At 38.9% G+C, this 27,415-nt stretch overlaps 2 protein-coding genes across 6 annotated transcripts; one reads left to right on the forward strand and one right to left on the reverse strand.

Annotated features, from left to right (window-relative positions):
* Positions 1-1,630: 1,630 nt before the first annotated feature.
* Positions 1,631-10,817, reverse strand: KCTD9 (potassium channel tetramerization domain containing 9). Its single transcript, XM_050910356.1, has 12 exons — positions 10,763-10,817; positions 9,420-9,541; positions 8,722-8,765; positions 8,453-8,549; positions 7,908-7,966; positions 7,179-7,307; positions 6,470-6,537; positions 6,272-6,367; positions 5,608-5,757; positions 5,144-5,249; positions 4,734-4,867; positions 1,631-3,925 (listed from the first exon to the last, which is right to left on the reverse strand). The coding sequence occupies exons 1-12, from the start codon at positions 10,808-10,810 to the stop codon at positions 3,809-3,811; spliced, it is 1,170 nt and encodes a 389-aa protein (XP_050766313.1). The 5' UTR covers positions 10,811-10,817; the 3' UTR covers positions 1,631-3,808.
* Positions 10,818-12,395: 1,578 nt separating this feature from the next.
* On the forward strand, positions 12,396-26,692 carry CDCA2 (cell division cycle associated 2). 5 transcript variants are annotated; one of them, XM_050910236.1, is made up of 15 exons: positions 12,396-12,954; positions 13,446-13,576; positions 14,193-14,346; positions 15,177-15,379; positions 16,356-16,434; positions 17,304-17,551; positions 17,932-18,016; positions 18,537-18,757; positions 19,201-19,279; positions 19,916-19,968; positions 21,019-21,159; positions 21,902-22,076; positions 22,573-22,787; positions 23,176-24,049; positions 25,819-26,692. In XM_050910236.1, the coding sequence occupies exons 1-14, from the start codon at positions 12,426-12,428 to the stop codon at positions 24,004-24,006; spliced, it is 3,144 nt and encodes a 1,047-aa protein (XP_050766193.1). In that variant the 5' UTR covers positions 12,396-12,425; the 3' UTR covers positions 24,007-24,049; positions 25,819-26,692. The 5 variants fall into 5 exon arrangements, with proteins under 5 accessions (XP_050766193.1, XP_050766197.1, XP_050766196.1 ...); XM_050910240.1 differs by having other exon boundaries at positions 22,588-22,787; XM_050910239.1 differs by having other exon boundaries at positions 14,196-14,346.
* The last annotated feature ends 723 nt before the right edge of the window (positions 26,693-27,415 follow it).

Genomic DNA, 27,415 nt, shown 5'->3' on the forward strand with positions numbered 1-27,415 from the left:
AACAGAAGATTTTGTTCATCCTGAGGGATGACATTTAAAGAGAGAAGGGGGCCTGCAATTAGCCCAGTAATTGCACCTCTTACTAACCCACCATTTTAAGCTAGGTCTAATGACAGCCTACCCTTAACATTGTTCGACAACTCTGTTTCTCCACAGGTTTCTGTTACAGCTTACAAAGCTGACCTACCAAAGCACGTCAGAAAGGGCACATAACTGCACTGGCTAGTGAGCTGGGCCTTGTCTTCTCTTAAACTCTAGGCCACAGTCCTAAGTTACATAAAGGAGTTGGAAGGTTAAAAAAAAGATGACAGCTGGTTTTGTTTGCCCACACATATTTTTACAGGCCTGTGTAACAGAAACCAACAAACTACTCTGATTTTGGCAGAGGCAGAGTCTGAATGGAAGTCTGATCCAAGGTCTGGGAGTGCTTCAGTCTGGGCTTGTCAGGCAGGTGCCAGCTTTGTGCTCTCAAAAAAATCACAGCGTGAAGCTGAGTTTTTAATCATGTGACCTCTTTTTAGTTTTCCGACACTGGCATATGGCTGATGTAGACTTTTCAAAAGAGCTCCCAGACCTTCAAGTGTGCTAGTTTTTCTGTTTTGGAGACAGATATCTTAATGCCTGCCGATGCTGTTAAGTACCTACCTGGAAGTCAAGGACTTCTCAGGAAAAGCTGGGTTTGTGGATTCCCGTTCCAAGAATCAAGACTTCTCTTTTATCAGAAGTGTCGGAAAGGGATATCCTAACCTATTGAGTCTCTTAGGCTTTTTAGACAGCATTCCTAGCCCGAAGAAGTGTACTGGAGGTGAGACACTGAAGAAGGAACTACATTTTTTCCAATTTTGTTCTCAGGGTGCTCTACAGCACTTATGGAGATGTGCTGTATTTGTATTATCACACTTGTGCCACAGAGTTTTAGACTGAAATCGTGAGCACTTTATAGACGAGTGTCAAGGACAGGTTTTTTTCTTCCCGAAGTGCTTTAGCACTTCCTTATTAAGACATAGTTTAGCTGCTTGTGCTGTGTGATGATAACCTCTAATGTGGAAGGACTGTTTTAAATAGTGCACATACCTACGTAAATTGTGGTTAATGACTTCTGACTCCAAATACTTTATTAAGCAAATATGAAGGCTGGGGACAAAGAAAAGCTGAAAAGTGTTGCAGATGAATGACAAGTCAAAAAACCCCCATGAAAGTTCTCAAACTGAATGTATTGGAAACATTGCAGCAATGCCCACAACACAAGGTACACTTGCTTGTTTTTCTAGCAGGTAAGCTTTATGCTTGAAAGCAAAAATTTTTTTGCTTTCTGCCATAGTGCAAATTGCCTGTGCAGAAGGCAAGACATCTAAAACTCAGTCTTCTCATAAAGTACTCAAGCATGGGTAACTCCTATTTTACAACAAGTAGTCCATTTGAGAAACCACTGGTTACATACAAGTTCAGGCTAAGGTGACAGTCAAGGTCACACGAAAGGCAAAACCAACTTTAGCTATAGTATTTTTGAGTTTGTATACAAGGACCTATCGAAGTTAAAAGTTGCGTTCTCTTCTAAGTTGCTGTCCTTCCCATATAAGTCAGATAAGATTGTTTTTTTTAAATTAAGACAACCAAGGCACTTTTATATTTCACGTTTTTATTAATGCAATGTAAATTAGGCTGGAACCTGCAATTTCTGAATAGGCCACTTTGGGCTATTCAGACAGCTTTGTCATAGCAAAAGAGGTACCTTAAATTCATCTGTGAACGAATGATGCCACATGCTGTGATTATTCAAAACATAGTGCTTCAGTGAAAGTTCAAATATATTTTATACACAGTGATTATGAAAATAGATTTTTTTTCATACAATATTTTACTTCTGCCAGCTACAAAATATGATAAAGAAAAATAATTCATTTATTTCTCTAGCCCTAGGAATCTTCTACTGCAACATATAAATCACTCTCAATGAAAGCGATGAGGTGGGAGAAAGGACTCCAAAATCACACTGAAGTATTTCCCTTGAATCTATAGGTGTATTTCACCAAGGATACAGTGTTGTCCTAGAGCCAGATCAAGAGGCCTGGGAATCTGGAGGAAATAAAATCCCAATTCTGAACCACATGGCTGTGGGATTTTGAGTCCCAGAAGTTCATGTCATATGCCTGAGTCAACCCAACTTGAAAATAAGGGAGAATCCTGCAATTCCCCCCAAACAAATCATATGCTGGTCCTGAACTAATCTTTCTAGATTGATGGCAAAGCAGCATTTTCGTAACAACTACTGAGACAACAAGACTTCTGTTCAGAGGACAGGAAATCTGCACTGCAAGTAAAAGACAACCCACTGAAGTAACTGTGGAACTCAAACTACTGCTAACAGTGTCACATTCTGTAAGTTTTAGGATACATTGGTTCTTAACTTCCAGTAATAGCTGTATTTCCTTAGATTCAAGGTTAGTTTTAACTTTGGGGTGTTTTAAGTAAGCATCTGAGGTAAGAGTTCTTGGTGCACCTTTTTTTTTTTTTTGGTATAGTTTCTTTGTGTGCCTTTTGATTGTGTAGAAAATAAATGTTGTGTTAGATGAGAACTAGATTGATACTAAAGTGGAAACAGCTTGTTAAATGAAGTGCACCACCACTTAAAGAGATGCTGTGAGGCTTTCTGCACTGCAGAAGTCACATAGTTCCCTATTTGCTCACAGGTAAAGCAGATGTGGAAAGGGCACTTTGCCCTATGCAAGATGCTTTTACAGCCTCTTTAAGCAGGCCCAAAGTGGAAAACTAAGATCTGGCTGGGAAAAGGATTATGCCCATGCTTTCAAGGCTTCAGTGTACAAGAGTATTTGCATAGTACATTAAGGGGAAACAGGTGCCATTTATTCATAGACTGGAGTAACGATGGGAGGATGGAGCATGTGCTGTGGCCCCAGTGTGTATCTCTGCTTTGGCGACAGTATTGTCTTTTCCTATGTACATTTAATTCCCCACAAAGAATGAAAAGTCTACAGGTACTCCAGTTTGGAGTGGTTAGGACATGTGAAAGTGAGAGAATTCTTCTTACCAGCTGTGATTGATAGTGCAATTTCACACTAATTTGGAAAGGATTAAATAAGACATCCAATTTCTGAACAGGGATGTTTTAGTTTTAACTAAGTCTGCTGTGTAGGCAGATCCCTTCAGTGGAAGCAGCTTCCACTACCCATTTTAGAAGATGATAAAGCTGTTCTACACCTGCATTCAAACTACTACTACAAGGCAATAGATTAGCTATGATGACAGTTAACTACTGTTTTCACCCCAGAAAAAGAGAGTACCTGAAAACATCCTGTGGACGTTGTCTAAAGCACATCTGCCATTTAATACACTGTGCATGAATGGAGAAACTAACTGTAAATACACTAGTCTAACTGTAAACCTGAACTTTGTTGCTACTATACATGAATAACATTTTCTATTCATATTGCAGCTACAGATTTAATAAATAGATTTGCATATATTGTGCTTTATAAATTAAAATGCATTCCAAAGTGAGGCAATGCTAAACGATGAATCTATTTAACCCTCCCCCCCAAACCGGCCACACATTCTGGTTCTAGAACCAGCCCACTTCCTCACTCTGTTCACAGAGGTAGAAGCGGTGTCTGTTTCTACCTCTTAAACAAAAGCTCCCTCCCCCAAAAGTGATCAAAGAAGAGTTTACTTAGGCACTACTGCAAATGTAAGTTGTCTAATAACCATTACTTCTAACTTAATAAGGGGAGGAGGTGAAGAAAGTCACAATAAATGTTTTGATTCCTTCCTCTTCAGCATATTCTCTTCCCTATCTGACGCTCTGAGACATGTGCAAAGGTGTCAGCATCTCTTCAAAGATAGCTCCTTTTACATTAGATCCCCTCAAATTAGCTTCTTGTAGATCACAACCTGATAGATCACAATTCTAAAGGGTAAAAGAAAAAAAAACGTTAATTGAATATACCCAGAACGTAGTTCAAAACTTCATCTTAACTACATTTATATAGAAACCACATTACTTCCATAAATTTCAGTGTAAACTTCTAGTCTATCACTCTAGTTTATAGTTACGTCTTGTAAGAGAATAGTTCCTTTCCACAGTAACAGCTGGATTTATTTTTAAGTTGTTAGACTTACACTCTTTATATCAAATTATCTTCCAGGAGTTACTAATGCTTGCTGAACAAAGCTAGAAAGAAGCGGCCTCTTGCAATCTCACCAGACATTACTCTGAATGCTTCTCTAGTACTTGAGGAAGAACAGCCATATACGCAGCTTGCAAAATGAGCTAGTTTGTCTTCTAACTAGTAAGAGACAGCACTGCATCACGTGCCACCAGTCAGGTAAGACTCCATCAATACTCTACAAATGATGTCCCAGGATCAAAAAAACCCCCCACAAACCCAGGCAACTGCATTTCGCTTCAGTTCTTCAGTGATGGCATGATCTCACGCTAAGAGTTAAGTTTAGCAGTATTTCCATGCATCACTTTTGAGATGATACAAGCCATTCCTGTGGCTTTGAGGTGCTGGCAAATCCAAGACTTTAGCCTCACCTTCCAAACTGAGACTAGAATGAGATATGATTCCTTAGATCATCCATAGCTCACTAAGACTGAAAAAAAAGACTAGTTCATTCTGTCTAGTTTGAAGCTGGAGAACTCAGCCAAAAGCCAGCAATCCCAAAAATTTTATCAGTTGACTAGTTAGTGTATAAAATGAATCATAACTCACTTCCAAATCAGTTCCTGCCAAAGTTGCTCCTCTAAGATTACAGTTTTTTAGTTTTGCATTTTTCAGCGTTGCAACTCTTAGATTAATTCCTGTCATTTGACTGCCTTCCATGTCAACACCTTTCAGGTTAGCACCTAAAATACACAAAGAGTAGTTTTATGAGGAAAACCAGTCAGAAACACAGTAGCTCCAGAACGATGCTTCCTCAGAGCCATGTACATTGATAGAGGTCAAGGTAGAACTTGGAATTTAATGATTATACGGTTACACACACTCAGGCTGGTATTTGTGGCCTCTTCTCATGAAAACATGGATTGTACAAACCACAGCTAAACCTTTCACATGCCATATAAATTTACAAACACATGGTTCAGTTTCCACAGAGCACCTAACAGGCAAAAATTTCGTACCTTCCAAATTAGCTTTAAGGCCTGACGGATCTTCAAAATTGCACCCTTTTAGAGATGCTCCTTCTGCGTTGGAACACAGCATTTTTACCCCTTGCAGGTTTGCACACTGATAGAGACAGACATGTCAGATTCATAAAAGTGCGAAGATGAACAATACCAAAAATGATCAGAGTATAGTTTTCGTTTCTGTTTCGGAAGTGAATCCTATTAAAGCACAACAACCTTGGAACTTGCTATACTCTTACTTCTCTATCATCAGGAAGGCAGATAATTCTCACCCACTGCCCTTCTTTTCCTTTTTTTACTTAAGATAGCTTCAAAAAGCTTTTGAAGTCCTCTAACTAGAGCAATTGCAGAAAATATTGAAGAACTACTTGTATTACGCTTCTCTGCTTGTTCCAATTCCTCTTCCCTTAAAATAACTAAAGTATAGCCCAGACTTTCCAAGACGCAACAATTCTTACGTCAAGCACTGATCCAGAGAGGTCAGCTCTTTCAAGATTTGCACAGCACAGGTTGGCATGTGCTAGGTTGCAACGGCTTAGGTTAGCCATCTTGAAGTTTATGTACCGAAGGTCTAGGCGTGAAAGATCTGCTCCACTGAAATTGAGACCCTAAAAACAAAACAATAAACCCCAAAAAAGTCACAGAAGATGAAGTGTAGCTCTGAACACAAAACAGTAAGACAATCATGTATATGTACATGTGTATATAAATATACACAGACATACAGATATATACACATGCACACACAAGACCATCTATTCTACTACATAAGACTAATGAAATGTCAATGCAAAGCTATCAAGCATTGTCCTTGGTTATGCTAGTGCATTTTTAAAATTTTATTTAAATTTAAATTCTATTTAAATTTTACATTTAAATAGAATAGCTTAACAAATTGCTCCTCCAGGAAACCTTCAACCTAAAGAAGGAAAGTGGCCCCAACAGTGCACTTGAATTTCATGTTAAGGTCACTCTGCCACAGCTTAGAATCAAAACTCAATTAAAAAGCGGGGCGGGGGGAAGCACACGTTGTTTAAATTTCACGTTGTCACATGATGCTGCAGGGTATCTCACCACCAGACACCGACACTACAGATCAAGCCAAAGCCTGCATTTTCGCACCTGACATCGCAGCTCAGACTTGGTTGGGGTTGCCAGTAGGAATCGGACAAACTCCTTCCGAGATATAGGAGAATGATCCTCAGCTGGCTGTGAATTCTGTTGAGAGAGTTGTTTAAAAGCTAATACGGATAGGACTAAATTATATATTGCCTAGAAGAATAGGACATGTGCGTTCATGTATTAAGGAAAACAAGTTACCTTAATAGCTATTTCTAGATGTTCAATTAGTGAATCGATACCAAAAAACCTGGCTTCTTCCAAAACACCTAACAAAACAAAGCAGCATTTGTTATTTACAGGGAGTCGTTAAACAAGAGGGCACTCTTCTTCCCTTACTGGAGAAGGCAGTGTACAGCCACACTAAGAGCATGCCAGAAAGTTTGGGTTAATCCATCCTTACTATTGGAGGAGCATCAATTCAATCAACTTTCCCTACTTCTATACCTTTTACACATTTAGCTACACTAACAAACATGAGCAGATCGCTTGTTGAAGTTTAAGGAGTCTCGAAGAAATGCATAAACTAATAAAACTGACAACCACATACATTATATTAGATGTAACTGGATAGAGAGAAGCGAGCTTGCTTGCAGCTAAAAGGAAAAAATAACTCAGAAAGGATGTTTCCAATACCAGTATTAGGTTAAAGATACCAAATCCAGAATTACAGCCAAATATTAATCCCGTAGGGAGAATTTTTAATACTCTCAAGATAAGTTTAAACAGGGTATCTGCATTAAACCAAGCATGTGGAATTGCAATGCTTGAGAATAAATTCACCAAAGAAAAATCCCAGACATTTAGATGAGCATACAAAAGTCCCACTGACTTTATCATGTTTACCTGAGGGCAAAGTTTAACTTCTAAAGAGTAATAATTTAGGAGATGTCATACAGGTAATACCTACCTAGCAAATTAATGCCATCATTTACAATGAGCTGTCCGTGACGCAAATAGTTCAAAATTGGCTCAAAATACTCTGGACTGCGGTCAATTAGGAATGCTCCTCTATGATCTTGCTTATTTCCCCAAGCATCTGTTTCCACAACATATATATATAATTAAATTTGATATATTAATAGAAGAGCATTTGCTTCAGTTTCAGATTTTTACTACCAAAGGGTACTGAATTATGAAACACTCCACTTGAAAGGGTGCTTCTTAGAGAAAAGGAAGGAAAATAAGAGGGGAGCAGGGGGAAATCACCTTAAAATGAACTCGCTCCTGCTATAAATAACAAACATTTTATCACATACATAAGAATCATTGCTAGAATAAAAGCAGCATTAAGATTTTAGTTTCCTAAAGGCTGTCTCGTACAGAGTTTGCCCATTGATTCTGTTGACAAAACTGAGCAAGATGCAACAGTAAGATGAAAATCTAAAAACCAAACAAACAAAGACCCCAAAATATTAACTATGGATGGAAGTTATATTTTCAGTTTGTGAGACGATAAGCATTACATGGGCAACGGAGAAACAAACAATTATAAAAAAACGATTATACATTCTGCTTTGATACTTTAACATACTTTTGATATTTTAACATATGAACAAGAGTCTCAACTTGATAGTGCCTTTTGCCTACTTTGCTAATTTGTTAGCTTAAAAAATAAAGTTTATTTCAATATACTAACCTTTATCTTTAAACATGTGGGCCAACATACTGTCAGGTTCTTTATTAACCAAAGTGCTCCTAGAAAACAAAGGCAGCGCAATTTTATTTTTACATGGAATGTTTTCCTCAAGAGACAAACTTGCTGGCCGCAGTGTATTTTCTGCCCTCGGTCTGTGATATGCATGCCAGCAGCTACAACACTGTACTGATTTAATTTCATATAGTGTGATAACAAAATAGGTTTCTGACCTGAGGTATCGTAAAGGTATTTTAAATACAAAGCACTTAGTTAACTGAAATATTCCAAGGATAAATCCAGGCCTGTTCAGGCTTTTCGCCAGTTTTACTTCATATGTAAACTGTTTAATTAATTTGTCGCAAAATTGTGGTAGCAAATACGAAATACAGAGAAAGTTGCAGAAGTCAAAGACCTCCTACTCCACAGTAAGTTATTTTTCTGCATCTTTTGCAAGAGCATCTGAAGCCTCCCCCACTACCAGCTGCTATAACTACTTTACTGAAATCAAGTCCTTTAAGAACAAAACCAACTAGCTGCATTTTTACCGTGTAGTGGTGAAGTATCGGCCTCCAACATTGAGCGTTAACCAATCTGTGTGTGACCCTGTTAGTTCTTCGTGAGGTCTCCCATCAGTCTGAGGATCTACATAGATGAGAAAGACACATTAATTATTAGAAAAATTGTGAATATTTCTGAATCCTCCATATGGTAAGAGGTATCTTCTGAAACCACCAGAAAATAAAATTTTAGATTTACATTAAAGCAAAACAAAAACTCCTTCCATTAAACAGAAGGTTAAACATAAGAGACTTACCAATGAATGGTTCCCCTTCACAGACAAACAAAACATCATCGTCCCTGAAAGGGGAAGGGGCAGGGGGAAGAGAAGGAGAAAAAAAAAAGATTAATCATAATTTTTTGTTGATCTAATTGGCAGTGGGAACCCCTCCTGATTAGTTTCAGGTAAATGATAATCAGTTGCCATTAGTTAGAACTTCAGTATCTGATTTTTATCTTAATTTTGCAGGTTCCAGTGGATTGTAATACGCCTGACTTCACTAGAGATGTTATCTGTATCAATCAGGTAGGGATCACTTCTGTTACTCAACCAGTTTAGTTTTACAAAATAGTTGCTTTTCTCCCCACTCTGTGAGTATTCTATAAAGCCAAAGCAAAGCTAGAGTTTGTCTCCTTTTCAAAAAAACCTCATCCAAGTGCTGACTAGAACAGTAGGATCTTCCTGGTACATACATTGCACTGTGAGTCAACACAGGAGGATGTTAAAAGGCAGCTTGTGTCAAGTTCTGATTCATCAAGATAGAAATGCGTTGAAGTTCAAAAGACAGCATTATTTTTCCTTGAGGCATGAAAGCACCTTTGGGCATGCTGGCTGGAAATGATAGTATCTGTTTTTAAGGAAAGCACTGGTTATTGATTAAGGTCAGAGGATTAATAGGCTAGTAAGTCTCTTAATCCGCATCTGTGATTTGACTTTTATTGGATAAACCTTACCTAATCAAAGCGATATCATCAATGAGTCCACCTTTTCCATTGTAAACACTGGTCGCTTTTATTCCAAGCTTATTACTAGCCACAGACAGCAAATCGGATAAAGTCCCATATACAGCCACAACCTGTGGAAGAGAGAGGTAGCTATAGGCACTGTGTTCATAGTTTCTGCCATTTCAGACTTATTACCAGGGCTATCAATATCTTCTTACGGGGGGAGGAAGATATGTATGGATCTTTACTAAAAAAGGGAAACAAACAGACCAACTTTGATATTAGAAACATAGCTGCCTTAAAATGGGGCGACTTGCACATCTCTCACCAAGACTCAACGTACTGAGGTACAGCAGCAGTGAAAGAATGAATGCTGGCACTACAGGAATATTATGATTCAAGTATTTATTTCTCTAAAGAAATACTGCTGTTTGTTCTGTTCCAAGTCTCTCCTGAATTTATTTCCCCTCTCTAAAACCAAAGATTACACTACCGCCACATTAACTGTCTTCACTCCAGAGATGTGGATAGGAAAAAATCAGGGATCATGGATAGCATTTAGTAGCACTGCATCGCAGGGCCTTTTCCTATGCTAGTTGTGCACTGGTCAGGCCTAGAAATCTATTTTCACTCTTGAGACATAACTACATAGGTTTTAAACAAGAGAGCAGAGTTTAAGCAAGAGCATTTATTGGCTGTCCAACAGAAAGCGTACAATGCACTATTAGTTAGACACGGCAGAGACCTGACATCCTGCAGGACTTCATTTACATGCTTCCCGCCGTTACCTAGGACATGTATAGCAGGACCCGAATCAATAATGACGATATGAAGGTGACTTTAACTGCGACTCCAGCAAGAAGTTCCTGGCTTGTCGCGATTCCCCTCAGCGTTCCCAGGCAGACAGGCCAGCAGCCGCTGTGTTTTCAGGTGGCTAACACCCCGCTCCCTCCCCCGCCGGCCGTGCGAGGCTTCCCGGCCCTTCAGCAGCACACGGGCTAGGCCCCAGCGGGCACCACCGAGTCCCGGGGAGGGGGCGGCGGGAGCAGCGAGGCTCCTCAGCCGCAGCCACGGGCACCGCGGCTGTGAGGGACGGCTGAGGGCTTCTCCCTCGCGCCGAACCAGAAGCGGGAGCCCCGCCCTAGGCGCGGCGGCCCCGTCCCGGAGCGGCGGGAGCCGAAAGATGGGCACCGCCGCTCCGTCCCTGCCAGCGGCTGCCCGCCGGCTGCCGCCCCGGCGACTGAGGCGAGGGAAAGGGAGGAGGAATTACTCAGGAAGCGGGCGGGGGGCGAGCCGCGGGCTGGCGGCGGGACCCCGCCGAGGGCCCGACCCCCCCCCTTCCCGCCCCTCACCTTCCCGTTCCGGGGGCTGCCGTTAACGAACAGCGTGACCCGCCTCATGCTGCGGCGGCGGCGGCAGCCCGCTCCTCCTGCCGAACCCGGAAGGCAGCGATCGCTGACCGACATGAGCCGCGCCCAATCGCGGCGGCGCCGCGCCGCGCCCGCTGCCCAATAAGAAACGCGCTCCGCCGGAGTGGCGGGGCAAGGACGGGTGGGAGGGTTGGGCGGGGAAATGCCAGCGCAGCGGCGAGGGGCAGGCCGGCAGTAGCGCTGCCGGTAGCCAATCAAGGGAGGAATAAAGCTCGACATTTGCATAAAGCATGACTTGAAGCAGAGTCGCCCTTGATTGGTGCGGCCTGTCACGTGGGCGCGGTTCGTTGAATGGACAGGTTGGGTTTTTTTTTTTTCAAAATGTAACTTCAGCGCCTCAGCAACGGTTCGTGATCCCTCCGCGCGCAGGGAGCCAAAGAGTCCCCCGTCCCCGTGAAGCCCTGCCGGCGCCCGGGGAGGGGGGGCGGCACGGAACCGGCTCTCGTGAGCCGCTTTCCTTCCGTGCACCTTTGGCCGTGATGCCTGGTGGCCGGTGGGCGCAAGGGGTGGGCGAGAGGGGCGATGGCGCGGAGGAATACACGGTAGTGCGGCCTGGTTTGAATGTCGGAGGCGGGTACGGGTCTGGTGGCTGTGGGGAAGCGCTGGGGCGGGCGTGAGGGCGGAGGTGAGGGGGCGCGGGGGGGTTCGCGGTAAGGTGGGGTGAGCCGGGGAGAGGGGGGCTCTGTGGGGGGTGGCTGGGGGGCGGAAGGAGGTGGGGTGCGTTGGTGAGGGGATATAAGGGAGGGGAGAACGCTGGAAGGGTGTCGGGGGTGCGAACAGTGAGGGGCGTTGGGGGGGGGTGGGGGTGGGGTGGGCTGCGGGGGCACAAGAGGGTGAGTGCTGAGGGAATTGGGGTGCCCGGGGAAGGGGGGTACGTACGGGGAGCCCTGTGGGGCACGGTGTGCCCCGGGGAGGGCCGGTGTTGGACACTGATCCCTCGCACAAATCCGGTCTCGTTTGTATGACCGGGTAGATGTAGGCATCAGCTTTCGGTGTGGCCTTAAAAAAAAAAAAAAAGGTTGCGCACGGGGTATTTAACACCTTAACTCGTGTTACACAAAACACGGAAAAATGAATATTTTTGTGGAACCAAAGTTTCAGACTGACATTATTGAATTCTATATGCGTAACTTAAAATCCAAGAAACTAAAGGCAAAATATGTTAGCGTCTTAAATTGTCCAATTAGTATTAAAATGCTAATAGTTGTTGCAACACGTAGAGCAAAATGATCACAGTGTGATTGTGCTTAACATATTTTACAGTAACATGAAGTTTAAGGTTGATAAAGAGTGAAAGCATAGCCTTGTATTTTCTCACTCGTGAAACACTTCTGTTGCAGGTTTGTATTGCTGTATAGTGCTAGCCTTTTGTGTCCTTTCTGTCTAGCTTTCTGGAGTTTCCCTTTCCACCCCACGTTAAGCTCCTTGTTCCAGGACAAACCTAGATTTGGTAGAAGTTTGAGAATGGTAGCGAACTCTTGCTCTTACAAAATACCTGTTAAAAGCTCTTTTTCTTTTTGATAGGTATCTCAGGATACAGGAGAGCAAAGGCTGACTAAATGTTTCTTAAAATAAATCACTAACAATGCACAGACGATCCAAGAATATAAATGCTCCCCTGGAAGTTAAAGAAAATGAGAGTAGATACACTGAAGAGAAGGAAGAGGCCTCTTGCCCTGATCTGTCAAAAGACGAGAAGATTTGCAAAGTGACTAAATCAAAAGTCGTAAAGGCATCGAAGAAGGAGAATTTAAGTGATGGGAATGAGGCGCAGTTGCAAAAATGCACCCTGAAATACACCAAAGGCCTCGAGAAGGAATCATACCACAACAAGGAGGATGTTGTTAGCTGTCAGTTTACTGAATGCTTTTTTGATACGCTAAAAGGGGATATGGTTGGTGAACATACCTTGCCTTTGAACAGCAAGGAAAACTTTTCAGGGAGTAGACCTGTTTCTTTGGGGGATGAATGCTACTTGACACCTAATAGGGACAAAGCAGAAGAAAAATCCGATTGTGGCATATCAGAGAAACAGAGGAAAAAACCTATTGATTTTGCAACTGTAACAATTGCTGAATTTGGAATTACTCAAAGTTTTACTAAACGATCTATAGGTAAGGCTGGAGTGGCTAATGACTGTTGTCGTTCTTAGAGGGACATCTGGAGGTCATCTAGTCCAACCTCTTATCAAAAGCTTCAATTTAGGTCAGGTTCAGGTTGTCTGGCTGAGTTTGAGTATGCCCAAGGATAGGACTGTGATATGATGTTGCTATAATTCCCTATTTAACTTTTTTATGTCCAGTTGGTTAGGTGTCAGTGAGTTTCACAAGGGAGTATTAAGACAAATTCTGCAAGTATTGGTAGACAGTTCCTTAACTATCAATTGAAAAAGTAAGAAAGACAGCTCTTCACTTGGTATATAGTTTGGTTAAATATTACCTTGCTTTTAGGAAGTTAATTTGCTTTTGCTCAGGAAGGTTTCTGGAGCTGAGCAGCTGCCTTTGGATGTTTGCATAAATAGCATAAATCACTCTTAAAAGAAAAAAAATACCATTTTAGAGCTGTAGCTATTCTTACCAAAAAAATTTCTCCCCCCCCATTTCAGGGAAGTCTCCAACTTCATTAAAATTTAGACGAAGATCAGCAATTGGAGTACGGGGATCACCAGAAAATAACACCCTTATTCGATACCTTGCCCAACAGAGAAGCAACAGGCAAAAAGAAGCTTTTACACAGGTGAGAGTCTTTCTCAAATAATGTGACAGTTTAGTTCCCCCCAGGAATCAACATATGCTGGCAGAAAGAGAAGGCAAGTCTCAGGAAGAAGCCAGTAGAAGGAATAACCATGGCCTTAATTTTGTTGACTTGTTGGACACCTTACTTTAGAATAAGGGGATGTTAGAGTTTTATTTGTGTAGAGTCTGGAGTCTTTTCTCTGTGTCTAGTTTCCTCATATATTCTAACTTTTGTTTACCATAACCTTTACTTTCCTGCATTTGCCATGCTTGATTTTTGGCTAAAGTGTTGATTGTTCAAAGTGAAGTAAATACTGGCATAAGTGACTTGTTTTTTAATCAGACTTGTTCTTAACTCAAACTAGCATAGACTGTCAGAAAACATTCTGGATATGGTCTAGAGGGACAGATTATGAACGGCAGTACAATTTAACAGATTTCTTGATACAGTTCCTTTTTTGCGTATTTTTACCATACAACTAAAATTGCAGCCGGATTAAATACAAGATTTGCTTCTTCTCTGAGTTTGTTTTATGCCAAAGTACAAATACAAAGTAATAAAGCCCGTATCATCTTGTGGGAGGAAAAAAAGTCTCATGAGGTTAATTTTGTTTTAGCAGGTTAGTCCTTTTAAACATGAAAATGTCAGGTCGTTGAAGGACAAGATAGATGCCTTTCAAACATCTTTTAAATCAGTACAAGAAGCTGAAGGGGAGACTGGCTTCTCTGGACTGTCACAAGTGAATGATGCTTCCCAGGAAGCAGGCTGCTGTAAGTTGATTATATTTCTGGTCAATGATTTATCTTAAACATCAGGTCTTCCTTTAGGCCAAAAAGTATGAAACTACAAACACTTAATATAAAACAAAAAAATCTTCCTTTATAAGGATTGGCACAGGTTTTTTTTGTTTGGTTTGAGGTTTTTTTGTTTGTTTAAACCTATCTTACTTCTTAGTGCATCCTGAATAGTGGTTTCTCAGAATAACCCCTGAAGAAAAATGAAGACTAGTATTTTTTGTGACTGTTTTCTCAGTTTTACTTTCTAGATTTATACCCTTTAATTTACTTTTCACTAAGCATTAGTGTTTTCACACTTTTTCTGTGAAACTGAGAATGGTTTTTATGACAACTGGTTTTAGCTGTTGTAACTTATCTCTTTTGATCATGATGTGCAGACTTTTGTTAAATAACTTTTAAGTGCAGTAATTTTAGAAATCACATTACATTACTGTACTGTTAACATCCTTATTTCTTAATGAAAATAGTAAGTATTGCAAAAGCAAGTCAGGGCAGTACTGTGGTAACTGTGAGAAGATGATCGTGTAAAACAAACTACAATGCTTTACTTCTCTGGCATTGGTGGTCTTAATAACATTTATATGAAAAGAATAACTTGCTTTGTTTTGAAGATTTGGTAATGTTATTTTCAAAGTAGAAATAAAAATGCATGTGTTTTCTTTTTCCTGACTAGAAAATTACCTAGTTTTTTGAATCTCACCATCCTTTTGGTGAAGAAACACAAAAAGAGCATTCATTGAAAAATCTGAAGTTTGTCTTTGTGGTTTGTTGTTTGGTTTTTGTTTTGTTTTTAATTGATGCAGCTCAGAACAAAGTACCTTTTACAAAAGAGCGGAACCTGGATCAGTGGAGTGAAAAGTTCATGTCAGACAACAGTGGAGCTGATTTGAAAGAAAAATTAAGACAAAATTTGACCAGCAGCAGTAAGTCTGATACCAAGATCTGCGCCATCTTGTCTTCATGCCAAGATGGGACTGTCACTGAACCTGCTCCTGCCGTTTCAAAGGTACTTATATAAGTGTGGGCAAAGAACATGGAGAAAACAAATAGCCCAGCAAATCTCCCTTGAACGAATTTTATGTCTTATTATGACAAGTCAAAGGAAGCAAAATGATCCATTTGGACTGACAGTGAATATAGCCTAACCTCAGATACCTGCTGCTAGCTCTTCTGAGGCTGTGCTCAGTTTTCTTTTACATGCAAATGTTCAATGTGGATGCTATAAGCTGTTCTAGTCAATAAGACTACACTCTTTTCTGATAATTACATGGAAAATCTTATTCTATTAATAAAATTTAAATATGTCTTAATTCTTTTGAATCTGCAGCTGTAACTATGCGAGATCTCAGATTCACAGATCTGGCAAATACAGCTTTTTCCAGATGTCAAAACCAACTTTATTGATCATTGGGATGACTTCAAATGCAATTTTTAATCTTCACCTTATATCTGTTTGGCAGTTACTTGATATTCCATGCAAAAAAAGGATGTCCTTGTATACAAATGGAGAAGTTAATTTGTCATCTATATAAGTACCTCTAGTGATCCTTTTATTAGTGTCATATATAAAAACAGTGAAGACGGGGTCCATTTTGCTAGGTGTGTCCTCTGATGCTGCTGGACCTAGCAGCTTCTGAGTTGTCAAACAGCTGTGATAGTGTAACAGTTGTATGGAGGTTAGGAAGAAACTTCCTAAATTAGTGATTAAAATATACAGGTTTTTCATTCCATCTTTTTTTCATTTCTGATGTCTAATCCTTTTAAGCATTTAGCCTTAGAGTTTTGGGAAAATAAATTCAACTAAAGTAGTGGATGATTGAGAAAACTCTGAAATCCTTGTCTACGGGATCAAAAAACTCCATAGTTCATACTATTTTAAAAGGCAGCATTTGCAAGTAGTTTTTTATTTCTTTATCATGTTGTGCGGGTGTATATATAAATAGATGCTATATATATATAAAATCTTGTAACTTTTTCTGTAGGAATGGATTTATGAGCAACACAATCCTATTGAGTCGTTGGAGGCTGTTCTAATTAGAGATATCTTAGAAACAGGCCATGGTAAGAGGATTTATCACTATTAGAATCTTTGTTATATTATTTTTAGAAAGTAAAAATACTTAGAATATTTGTAAGGAAATGTTTCACAAGCAGTCATCCCATGTCTGTCGTCTTGTCTATAATGCAGTAGCAACCTGATATAACTTTGACATAAAGGCTGATGGGGGAACAAAAAAAAAAAGCACTGCAAATAATGATCTATTCAAGTGCTGCTGCAGAGGAGGCTCAAGTCCCAGTCTAAAAACTGAATTCAGAGCTCGTTCAGTACAGCATAGCATTAAACATGTTTTTACTTAAGCACAATTCGTAGGAAGGAAATAGCTTTTATGAGAGGAGCTGAAATACTTGGAAGGTGGGGTAGGGCCTCTTGGGTGGTACGTTAGCAGTTTGATTCTGATAGAAAAAGCAAGCTTAAACTGAGACACAGGCTGGCAATAATTGTTTAGAGTTTTCCTTAATTTTGCTAGTCAGGCCATTTTTAGGGAAAAGTGTAGCTGAGTACTTCATGCCTGTGAAGGAGAGAGAGATGTTGATATACAGTGTCCCTCTCTGTACATTAGAGAATACTTCCCCCCCCCCCCCCCCCAGTTTACATGGATGAGAGAGAAATCCTTATGCAAAATGTCTTTTCCTTCATGCAGTGCTCCCATTTTACTTTTGTAAATTTACTTTTTTGTAAATTTCTCAAAATATGAAATGTAAATGTGGCACAATAATAGCAGAAATTTAGAAATGAATGGATTTTTTTGTGATGTTGATGCACAGAATCTATGGAGATGTGTACATTTTAAAGTTCATGTTGCTAATACTAAAGTCTTCTCAATTTTACTTCAATCTTTAATTGTCATATCTGTCTACTTGCTTTAAAGATTTCAGTTCTGACCACATCGCTGAAGATGTTAGAAGTAATGTTATATCAGATCTAAGCAGAAGGAAAGTTAGTTTTGCAGAAGAACTGAGCCTGCAAATATTTGATGAAAGCAAGCCACCTATCACACCACCTATCACACCACTACAAACGGGAAATATTTCATTAAGTGAACATACACAGAGTGGCTCCCATCTGCGATCTGTATTGAAGAAAACGCCAATGAAGCAACTAATGGATAGCATGAAGGTTGGTTAACTGACTTACATGGAGGTACTAATACTAAGGATGAACTTCTGTACTCATTATTGAACTACCAGAAGTTGAATCGTGGTTAAAGATACTTTTTGGCTAATTGATATGCATCGGAAATAATTTAATCCTATCAATGGATATCTATTTGCTGTTTGGTCATCTTGGAAGCTTTGTTTGAAGCTTTCATGTTATGAGAAGATCCATATGTATGTTGTTGAGTTTTATTCATTTAGAAAACAAGTAGTTTTTTAAACATTAGGACTGATTATTAAATGTTGCTTACAGAAAAAGTTGTTTTCACTTTTGATTTGAATAAGGACAATATTTCAATTAAATGGTATTGAATAGATGATTGTATCACTTAAATTTGATAGGAATACTCGAACGATGCAGTTGACAGAGGAGGTGAATCTCTCGCAGTCTCCGATTGTGCAAAAATCTTTGACGCATTGCAAACAGGTCAGATTCCCTTTTTGTTTTTTAAATAGGCAGAGTATTATGTGGGATCGTGAGGTTTTGCCTCTTTGGTAAATCTGAAGAATGATATGCATTAACCACCACTGAAGTAGCTCATGTGTGGCATCCTACTGTGTGAAGTGGCAAAGAAGGTTGCCAAGGAAAAGAATGTCTATTAAAAAAAAAAAATCCCACACCAAAACTTCAGAAAGCCTCTAATACCAGAATAGAATCACCTATTTTTCAAGAAATTTTACGCTTGACAGCTGGAACTTGTGGAACAGCTAGTCATTTCTAGTCTTCTATTTTCTTTCTTCCTTAATTCTTGATACTGTAATAAAGCTATATTGAAAATTCTGGTTGAATCCACAGGACAGGTGAAGGTGGTACTTTGCTGTTTGGTTGCGGGGGGGTGTGATTTTTAAGAGAATGTTAAGACCCGTGAAAAAAACCTTGAAAAGTCTCTGCTCATGAAAGTTCCGTTTTAAATTCACTAAGCAGTTTATGTATTTTATTACAATAGAGAAAACTGAAAGACATAGCTCTGAAAAGCCAAAGAAGAAAAGAGTTACTTTTGGAAAAGTTCTAAGCCCAGAAATATTTGACGAAACTTTGCCTGCAAATACTCCATTGCGCAAAGGAGCAACGCCAGTCCGTCATCCAGAATTACAAAGTAATAGCCCTTTTGCAAGGTCAGGGCTCATTGAAGAACCATTATCCCAGCCGAACTTTGATTGCAATGATGTAAGTTTTTTGTTGGTGTGGTTGTGGGTTTTTTAACTATAAAAACAGCCTTTTAGTCTCTGTGAATGTTAAATTTTTGTTTAATCTTTTTCCCCCCCGTCTGCTTGGTTTTGGAAAGAACTGCTAAAATATGAAAATACAGTCTGCTTGAAGCTTTAGAATGACATTGAGAACTTTTGCTTTATGAATTCTAAATAACATTTTAGCCTGTAGAGCTGTGTTTAAAGCTGAGTACTGGTAGCACATGAAATGTTTTTGCCTTGGCTTATTCATATACTTTTGATACTATATTTCTTTTTGCCATATATAGCTAATGAGCTGCCGCATTCTTTAAGGAAAAAAAATAAAATTGCCTGGCTGTTCCAAACACTAATGGACTAGGTGGTTTTCAGTATATATGTGGTATAGTATATTGCCAAAAAATTAACTTTTTTTGTTTAAAGGAGTGTGTTGAGCCTCTTCAGGAGTTAGTGGAGGGTCCTGTTGCTGCAGAAGACCTCTTACCTGTTGAAAATTTAGAAGGTAACCTCAACTTGTATTTTTGTCATTAGATAATGCATCTTTCTGTATCTGAAAATTGAGAGATGACACAGGGCTTTCTTGTTTGTTTGTTTTTATACAGGGGATGTATTTCAGTTGTGCTAAAATTTAAATGCTCTTGCTTTCTTCTAAACATATTTGCAGTAGTTGCAGTGTTTACCTGTTGTTTAGGTTAACTGGATGTTATTTGACCTTGTGGTGTTTGTCTGTGAAAGTGGCTGATCTAATTAGACTTACTGCTTTAAGTAATTGGGCTTACTGTCTTGATTCTAATATTGTAATTTTGATGTTTTTAAAATAGCAAGCAAGACAACAACAAAAAAAATTGAAAGGGGGTCGTGTGTGTATATGTCTGTATCTCTGAAAGTTGTGTAAGTGCTAATTGTTTTGTTACCAAATCCTCACAAGTTTTGTTTCCCTCTGTTTTGTACAGCAAGCTGGTTTTTTTATCTTGCTATGTTTGATAGTCCTCAAGACTAAGTTACTAGTTATTCAGGACTAAGATGAGTAAACACTCTGTGCACAATCTTAGAAATTATGTGGATAATTTCCTCAAAATGTGATTAACTTTTTGTGTTGAAACTGAATCAATATTCTTATTTTCTTCATATATAATAGCAGAAACTGACAAATCTGATATGATAAAAACTCGTTCTTCTACGAAAAGAAAGGTAAGTTTCTTTAGTGATGATTTTTTTGTTTTGCTTTTTTTAACTACTTCAGGCAGAATTGTTATCTTTTATACCTCCTGATGCTTATAAGAGTTTTTACAGCCTCAGGTATGAGGATTGTATATATCCAGGTATATGGCAATATCTCCTGTTAGTGCAGGTAATTGTCTTAAGGAAATCTCATTTTTGAGTGAAAGTGGTTTTCCAGTTATTAAAAACATTTTTGGTTATAGCCTGATACTTAAATTTATTATTTCTATTGAATTTCCAGGAACTTTCCCAAACAGTCTGACAAAATTTAGAAGAGATCTATTCATAGACTTTCATTCATAGGATCAGGGGCTTCACTCATGGGAATATAAAAACTTACAATCACAGAAAATTGAGGAGAATGGAAACAAAGTTTTCTGTCTGACTCTTCTATTTGGTTTAATTTCTTTGAGACATAGGAACATGAGATAGAGGCTAATAAAGTCAAGTTTGTTCTGCAACCTGTGATGACTTTCAGTATCACTGAAAATGTGGTTGTGTTCCCAAGTCCAGTGCTAAAGATCTTCAGTCTTGTTAACCTTTTTGTCTGCTAGCCGTAAGGCAGACAGAATGTCATACGTGTATCTCTTCTGGTTGCAGGAATTTTAAGGTGCATAGAATTTATTGCACAACAATTTCTGTAAGAAGTGCTTTCAGACTTCAGTGTTGTGCAGTTCTAGTGTGCTTTATTGGAGGGGGAAGGCAAAAAAAAAAAAGTAATATGAAAAAAGTAACCCATCTTCTCTGAAAGACATAGCTGAAGATGAAAATTTACTATTTTCTCATTAGAATGTCCTTTTTGTACAAATAGGACTATATTGTACTGTGTGAAGAGACTAGCTCTATGAATCTTAATTTCCAATTGTGTCTAGCTTTTATGACCTCATATGAAATAATGGAGACTAGTTACAATGGGATTCTTATGACTGTTGGACTGTGGTGTATTTTTAAAAAAAGCAGGCGTATGCATGTGCACATATGCATGCACCCCAACGACTTAAAATACATGTTCCTCAACAGTGTAGCACCATTTCAGAGGGGACTGATTTTAGCATCTCAAGAGCCGCAAATACTAAGAATGCTAAAGATACTAAAAATCCAAGAAAGAACAAGTTTCAAAGACAAAAGAATATAACTACATCTGCTGCCAAAAAGACACAAGTAAGTGACAGCCCACTGCAGTTGGTGAATGCTGCCTTTATTTCTCTATCCAAGTGTCTCTTTCTTGTGTGTTTTATGTGATTATTTTCATCTTTGTAGTAAAGATTAGATTTCTAAAGGGTGTTATGTTTCCTGTTGCTGCCAATATTCTCTTCGTGCTTATCTTGTATTCCTACGCTTACTGCCACGCCCCTCTTTCTTGCTGCTTGTTGAGGCTGACTAGCAGGGTAAATACTTGTCGGGCAAAAAGGATACTTCATGGAGGTGAAGGGGGGGTCACTTTTCAGACTTGAGGGACAGAAAATGAGTTTACGGTTCTTCTCTTACCAAGTGTATGCAGTAGTAGTTCTTTGAACTTGACCAGTTATATACTAGTTAAGTATTGTAAAGGTGTGAGACTTCTAAAAGATTTTTGCTTTCATGTATTGGAAGGGAAAACACATATTCCTTTTCAAACTAAGCATGAATGAAGAATCTGGTTTTGAGCTGAAAGACTAATTTCTTTGACTTCTAGATTTGGTTAAATGAAACAAAAATCAGATCTCATGTTTGAGAAGTAACTCTCCTTTGCTTTGATTTTTTAGATTAATTTGTAGATGGCAAAATGACTGGAACCTTCATTTTAGGGGAGACAATTGTTATCCATCAAAATCCAGTAATGGTGTCACTTATATGTTGGAAAATTTTGTACAGGATCATTATAATTACCTTGTGCTCTATTCAGTCTTCTCAATCTTTTCAGAAAATAAAACATACAAGCTATGGGAAAAGAAGAAAGAAAAAAGTAAAAAAATCTTTATATGGGGAAAGAGAGATGGCTTCTAAGAAACCTCTTCTCAGCCCTATCCCTGAAATTCCAGAGGTTTTCTCTTCTGTCTCATCTCCAAACTCACCAAAGGCAAATGCACTTTTTTCAGGTATTGTGGTTTTTAGTTTTGTTTTGCCTTGCTCTTTCTGTTGCTTCTAATTTTTTATTTCAACAGTTACATAAAAACAACTGTTGATAGATACCTTGAGTTCTGTCCATAGGTAAAGAGCCCAGTATATGTTTTTTTTAATTGCCTCTGTAGTAGCAGAGTCCAGAGGATCTAATAGATTAATAATCTCCAATGGATAAATTTAACTCTTGTTGGACTCCAGTGTGAAGCTGACAAAAAAAAAAAAAAAAGCCTTTCTGTACTTTGACTGGATACTGATATTTTCATAGTCTTTTAAAACTGGTTAAGTTAGGCATGAATAGTTAAGTGATGTGCAGTAGCTTTCTGGTTTTTTTACACTAGTTATCTGGAATGGTTGTTTAGATGGTTACTTCTATGTACGTAAAATACTATAAAGCTTTTGTTGTAATATTTAAAAAAAGATTTTGTACATTCATGAGTAGATTCTAGTAACCACGTGTTTATTCTAATTCAGAGGATGAATTTTTAGATAATACCAAATCCAGGAATGCTTGCAAGGATGTTCAACAGAAGTCAGTGGTTGAAAGAATGAGAGGGGAAAACATCTGTGCAGTTCATATGTATTCAAGTTCTAAGGACCTGGACGCCGTAGAAGCCAGCAGCTCCAATGATACGGTGTTTCAGGTGTCAGATGGTGATCTGAAGTCTGTTTCTGGCATTGATCATAAGGTAACTGATATGCTTAAGGATACTGCTAGAAATTGAATTGTGCTTGATGTTGTCGGATCAAAAAAGTAATGTTTTGGGGGAAGAAAAAACTAAGAGTGATTAAACATTGGAACAAGCTGCCTGGAGAGGCCACGGAACCTCCATCCTTGGAAGGAGGTATTCAGAACTCAACTGAACAAGGCCTCAAGCAACCTAGTTTGGCCCCACGTTGGAGGAGATTCCAACATGCAGGATTCTGTGTGTTGGTTGGGGTTTTTTGAGAATGACTAGACTTAGTGAGGAAAACAGTAGCAGTTGTTTAGTTGTCAGCTGCTTGAAAGTAGTTTTTTTGTGGATTACCTTGTGCCTATATTTAAAAAAAAAAACCACAATTTGTTTTTTTTTCCAGTTTTCAAATGTTGTGCCAGATGCAAAGTGTGGTTTTGATACATCTGACTATTTCCAACAAGGTAGAGAGACTGCATGTGTAAAAGAGGCAAAAGAAAGTGGTTCCTTGATAGAAAATGAGAAATTACAAGGAAATCTCCTAAATAAGGCAGAGCGGCTAATTGGGTTAGAATTTCTGGAACAGGACACTAGCGTACGTGAGAGTGCCCAAAGAACTCGGTGTCCACAAAAAGATTCTATGCGAGGTAGTCCACCGAGAAGAAGAAGAAGTAGTGCCATCTATTTTCCTCCTGTTGAAAAATTGGAAATAACCGGAAACAATCTTCCGGTTTCTTCTTTTAATGTGGAAGAAGTCTTATCTGCTCCTCAGCTAAAAAGTGACTCCTTGGAGCCTTTTAGAAGAAAGAGCGGTAACAGTGGCGAAAAAAGAGTGAGGCGCAGCATGAGATTACATAAAGATGCAGAAATTGAAGGACTTGCATGGATTCAAGTACCCGATGAGATTCAAAAGAACCCTCCCCTGCTAGCTTCTGCTTGCAAAATCAGGAAGACAATAAGCACATCCATCCTTACAGAATCTGAGAATGTTCACCGTAGAGAACAAAATCTCATCCAGTTTTCAGCACCAGGGAAGGAGAACAATGACTCTGTTAATCTTGCTGATGGTCCTTGCAAAAGATGGAGGAGGAAAAGCATGTGTGTGTCCACACCTCAAGAAACAAGAACTTGGTCTCAAACCCGGAAAAGGAGCATAACAAATTCTGTATATAGGAAGGACAGAAGTAACCAAAACCACTGTGAAGAAGTAGAAATACCTCTTGAAAATAACTAACATTTAGCGAGGTTTCAGCTACCTCTGATTTTCTAAAATGAAGGTCAGTATTAGATTCTTATGTTCTCTCTTAAATGCTGCTTTCTTCCCTCTCCCACTTACATTTCCTTACTTATTATTTCCTTATTCATTTTCTGGATAACTTAGAACTGATTTTCCTTGTCTTGATGCCTAAAATGCTTGAAGATCAGAACTGTGTGGAAGACCTAGCTTGGCTCAGAGCATTGGTCTGGTAGACAGTCATGGCAGGTAATCAAGAGGATAAAAAATTTTTCTCCCATGGTGAGCTGAATTTGACACCACCTCCTTATTGTAGTCTACATCCTTGCTTATGTGTTTTCATACTTTAGGGCAGAGCAATAGCGATTAAACACTGCTAATGTTACAAAAAACTCGACAAATGAGCGATTTTTCTCTGCAACACCAAGTTCAGTCATTTCAAGAAGGCAAAGCCTAATTTTTCGCAGCTGGAAGGATTCCTACTGGGGGGCTAGTGAATTTTGTTGCAAGACAATATACAAAATTTAAATAATGTTTATGCATGCATTTGTACGCATGCTATCACAGTCTGAGATTTTCTTGTGTTTAGATAAATGTTTACAGTTGTGGTACCTGCACAGTAGTGTGGGATTTTTGCCCTTGAACCTTAGTCGTGATTGTTAGACTGGATGTGTTTAGTAGACCATCTTGCTCCACTTGCTCCGCTCTCAAATGCACAATAAATACATGAAGTTGCTACATGGAAGCATGTCAGCAAACATGTGACTCTCAGCTGTTTTAAGTAAAGATGAACAAATTTGATAGTTCAAAAATATGGTCTGTGGTGACAAGTTACTTTTTAGACGGTTGGGAGTTGATACTAGTCCATATTTTGCTGATAGGGCTCTTTCTTTTTTTTTTTTTTTTTTGAAAGAACAGGATTCAAGCTTAAGATTTTGTTATATTTTTGAAGTTTAATTGAAGTAGATAAAACGTGAATTTGTCTTTAGTAGTTAAATCATGATGTTGTAAAGTATGCCTTCCAGCTAGAATTGCTTGAAGTGTTGATGTTTCCCATGTGCTTGATTATTCCTTATAAATTGCTTTTGAAATCTGCATGAATTTTCTTCCAGATTTCAAAAATATCCTAAAAAACCCCTTGAGATTCTCTGCAAATAAGAAAGAAATCACTTCTGGCTTGAAGGGGAGGAGTAGAAGGCGGGGAAGCTGTTACCATCTTCTGAAAAGACTTTGCTTTACCTTCTGGGCACGAGCAGGGGTAGAGTTCCTATAAGTAAGACTAAATTTAGTGTTAGAAAGTTAATGAATTCTGCTTCTCTAGTGTTAAGGTTGGTCATTTAAAAAAAAAAAAGCTTTTAAATCTTTATTGTATATAACATTAATTTTAAAAAACTAAATTGGCTAAGGAAAGTGAAACATTCATCATACAATAAAGCTGTACTTCATTTGTGGACACTTCCAATCTTTGGTGTATGTGTACTAAATACAGTGCAGATTATTCAGCAGTTGACCTGTCATCTTACTGTTTTCATTTTTCTAGTTTGAACAATGTAATAAAAAGTGATGACTGTAGGTGGTCTACTTAAACATTTGCTGTTGCTTTCATTTTTCATACTGTTCTGTTTCAGCCCTAGTGAAATACCTGTGCCAGCTTGAAGGAAATAGCTTTCTGTTGCAAATGATCTCTTCTGTGACCTTGTTTTTAACATTATTGATGTGGAATAAAATACTTTATGTACTTGGCTGCTTTTATAAAGCTTAAAAGCAAACAGAATGGTTTCATTTTTATGCATGTTTTACTTTTCTCTACAGACATCATCAGTTTTTCCCAAGACAAGAACTCCTAAGGCAACTTGAAAGAAACTTCACTACTTAAATGCTGTTCATCTTATGCTGCTTTAGAAACATTACTGAAGTTATCAAAACAGTTTCCTTGATGTTTTATTTTGGGGTTTGCTTTTGTGTCACAATGAAAACTGTAGATTTAGAAACAGAATGGCAATAGTTACTTGGGTTGAATCTTCTTGTGATAGCAGTATGTTGGTTTACCAGGAGAGGGCAGTCTGACATGAGTTTTTATGGTTGTAACTGAATTTTAAAATAATATCATAATGTACAAAATCTTTGAAGAGATACTAGCTAAGGTTAAAATCTAAAGCTCCTTGAGATTAAAACTAACAATAGCTGCTACTTTTAACATTAAAAAAAAAACCAAAACAGCAACTGAACTACACACTGAAATTAATCTGGAAAAGTGAAATGCTTATGCACTGTATTCAGTATATGACTCTCTATATGGAAATCACATTACATTCTTAAACACAGTAGAGCATTACAGTTGCAGCTGAGATGTTAGGGTTTACCTAACAGCTTTTAGATACCAAATCTAGCAGTGAGTGAAACCTTTGGAGACTGTGGGTGTTGGATACTGAATACCAGAGCTGAATAGTCAGGTCAAGTAAAGAGTTGTCCTGGAGGAAGAGGCAATAAACTAGTATGCATGATACTAGAGGACTTAATCTAAAATGCTGCCTAGAACATGCTTTTTGTGATGTTGCTGTCCTATGCATCGGTCACAGCAGCACTAGAAGAGAATTCTCCCTTGAGGTTTCTTGAGTGGGTAGGCTAAGTGCACTTTAGATGTGAAGTGAAGTGTAAGTAAAGTCGGAAGTAGAAGAGCAAGGGTAAGGAGACAAAAACAAAGCTTGGATTTTCCTCCTGGCACAGCTTGGTTAAAAAAGTTTGTTAGGAATTATATGTAGATGCTTGACAGCAGTTTGCATGGCTTGCATGAGGGTGAGGGTGGAACCTACAGAGAAATAAAGAGGTTGCAGTTAATAAGGCTTAATCTGGAGAGGACTTGAGAGGAGACAAGTCTTCAATTATACAGAAAGTTGTTGTAAGTGGGGGGGTAATTATCTGTTCTCCGTATCTGTACTGAATGGGGCAAGAAATAATATGTTTAAATTAGAGAAAAATGTCTCTGTTAAACATTAAGAAAAAGTTCCAGCAGCAGAGATAGTTGAGCATGGGAATACATTGCCTCGGGAAGTTGTGGAATCTCCATCACTGGAGGCTTTTAAGAACAGATTAAACAAATATCTGTCAGGAGTGACATATGATGCTTCCTAGGGGTAAAGATAGGGCCTGGATGGCCTCTTGAGGTCTCTTCTGGCTGTGTTTTCTGATTGCTAGAGATTAAGGTTGCAAGAGGTGATTTGGGACTTGCCTAATAGTTAAGACCTGAGATAGAATCTGTCATGGAATAGGGAGCTGGAGAATTGCTAACACTGGGGGCTGTTTAGCATGGGAAGGAACTGGGGAATTTGGGAGAGCGCTCTTCGTGCAAGGCTAACAAAATGGTCTTAGTACTTTAAACACTCAGATCTCATGTGACTCGCTGCTCGTC

Source organism: Gymnogyps californianus, chromosome 23, assembly GCF_018139145.2.
Source record: "Gymnogyps californianus isolate 813 chromosome 23, ASM1813914v2, whole genome shotgun sequence".
Taxonomy (NCBI): domain Eukaryota; kingdom Metazoa; phylum Chordata; class Aves; order Accipitriformes; family Cathartidae; genus Gymnogyps; species Gymnogyps californianus.

Coding starts and splice junctions, on each gene's coding strand:
- KCTD9 (XM_050910356.1), bottom strand. CDS start 10,810: ATGAGGCGGGTCACGCTGTTCGTTAACGGCAGCCCCCGGAACGGGAAG. Junction 7,967..8,452: donor CGATACTTCACCACTACACG/GTAAAAATGCAG, acceptor TTTGTTTTCTAG/GAGCACTTTGGTTAATAAAG. Junction 6,368..6,469: donor ATCTAGAAATAGCTATTAAG/GTAACTTGTTTT, acceptor CTCTCTCAACAG/AATTCACAGCCAGCTGAGGA.
- CDCA2 (XM_050910236.1), top strand. CDS start 12,426: ATGCACAGACGATCCAAGAATATAAATGCTCCCCTGGAAGTTAAAGAA. Junction 19,280..19,915: donor ACCTGTTGAAAATTTAGAAG/GTAACCTCAACT, acceptor CATATATAATAG/CAGAAACTGACAAATCTGAT. Junction 22,077..22,572: donor GGCAAATGCACTTTTTTCAG/GTATTGTGGTTT, acceptor ATTCTAATTCAG/AGGATGAATTTTTAGATAAT.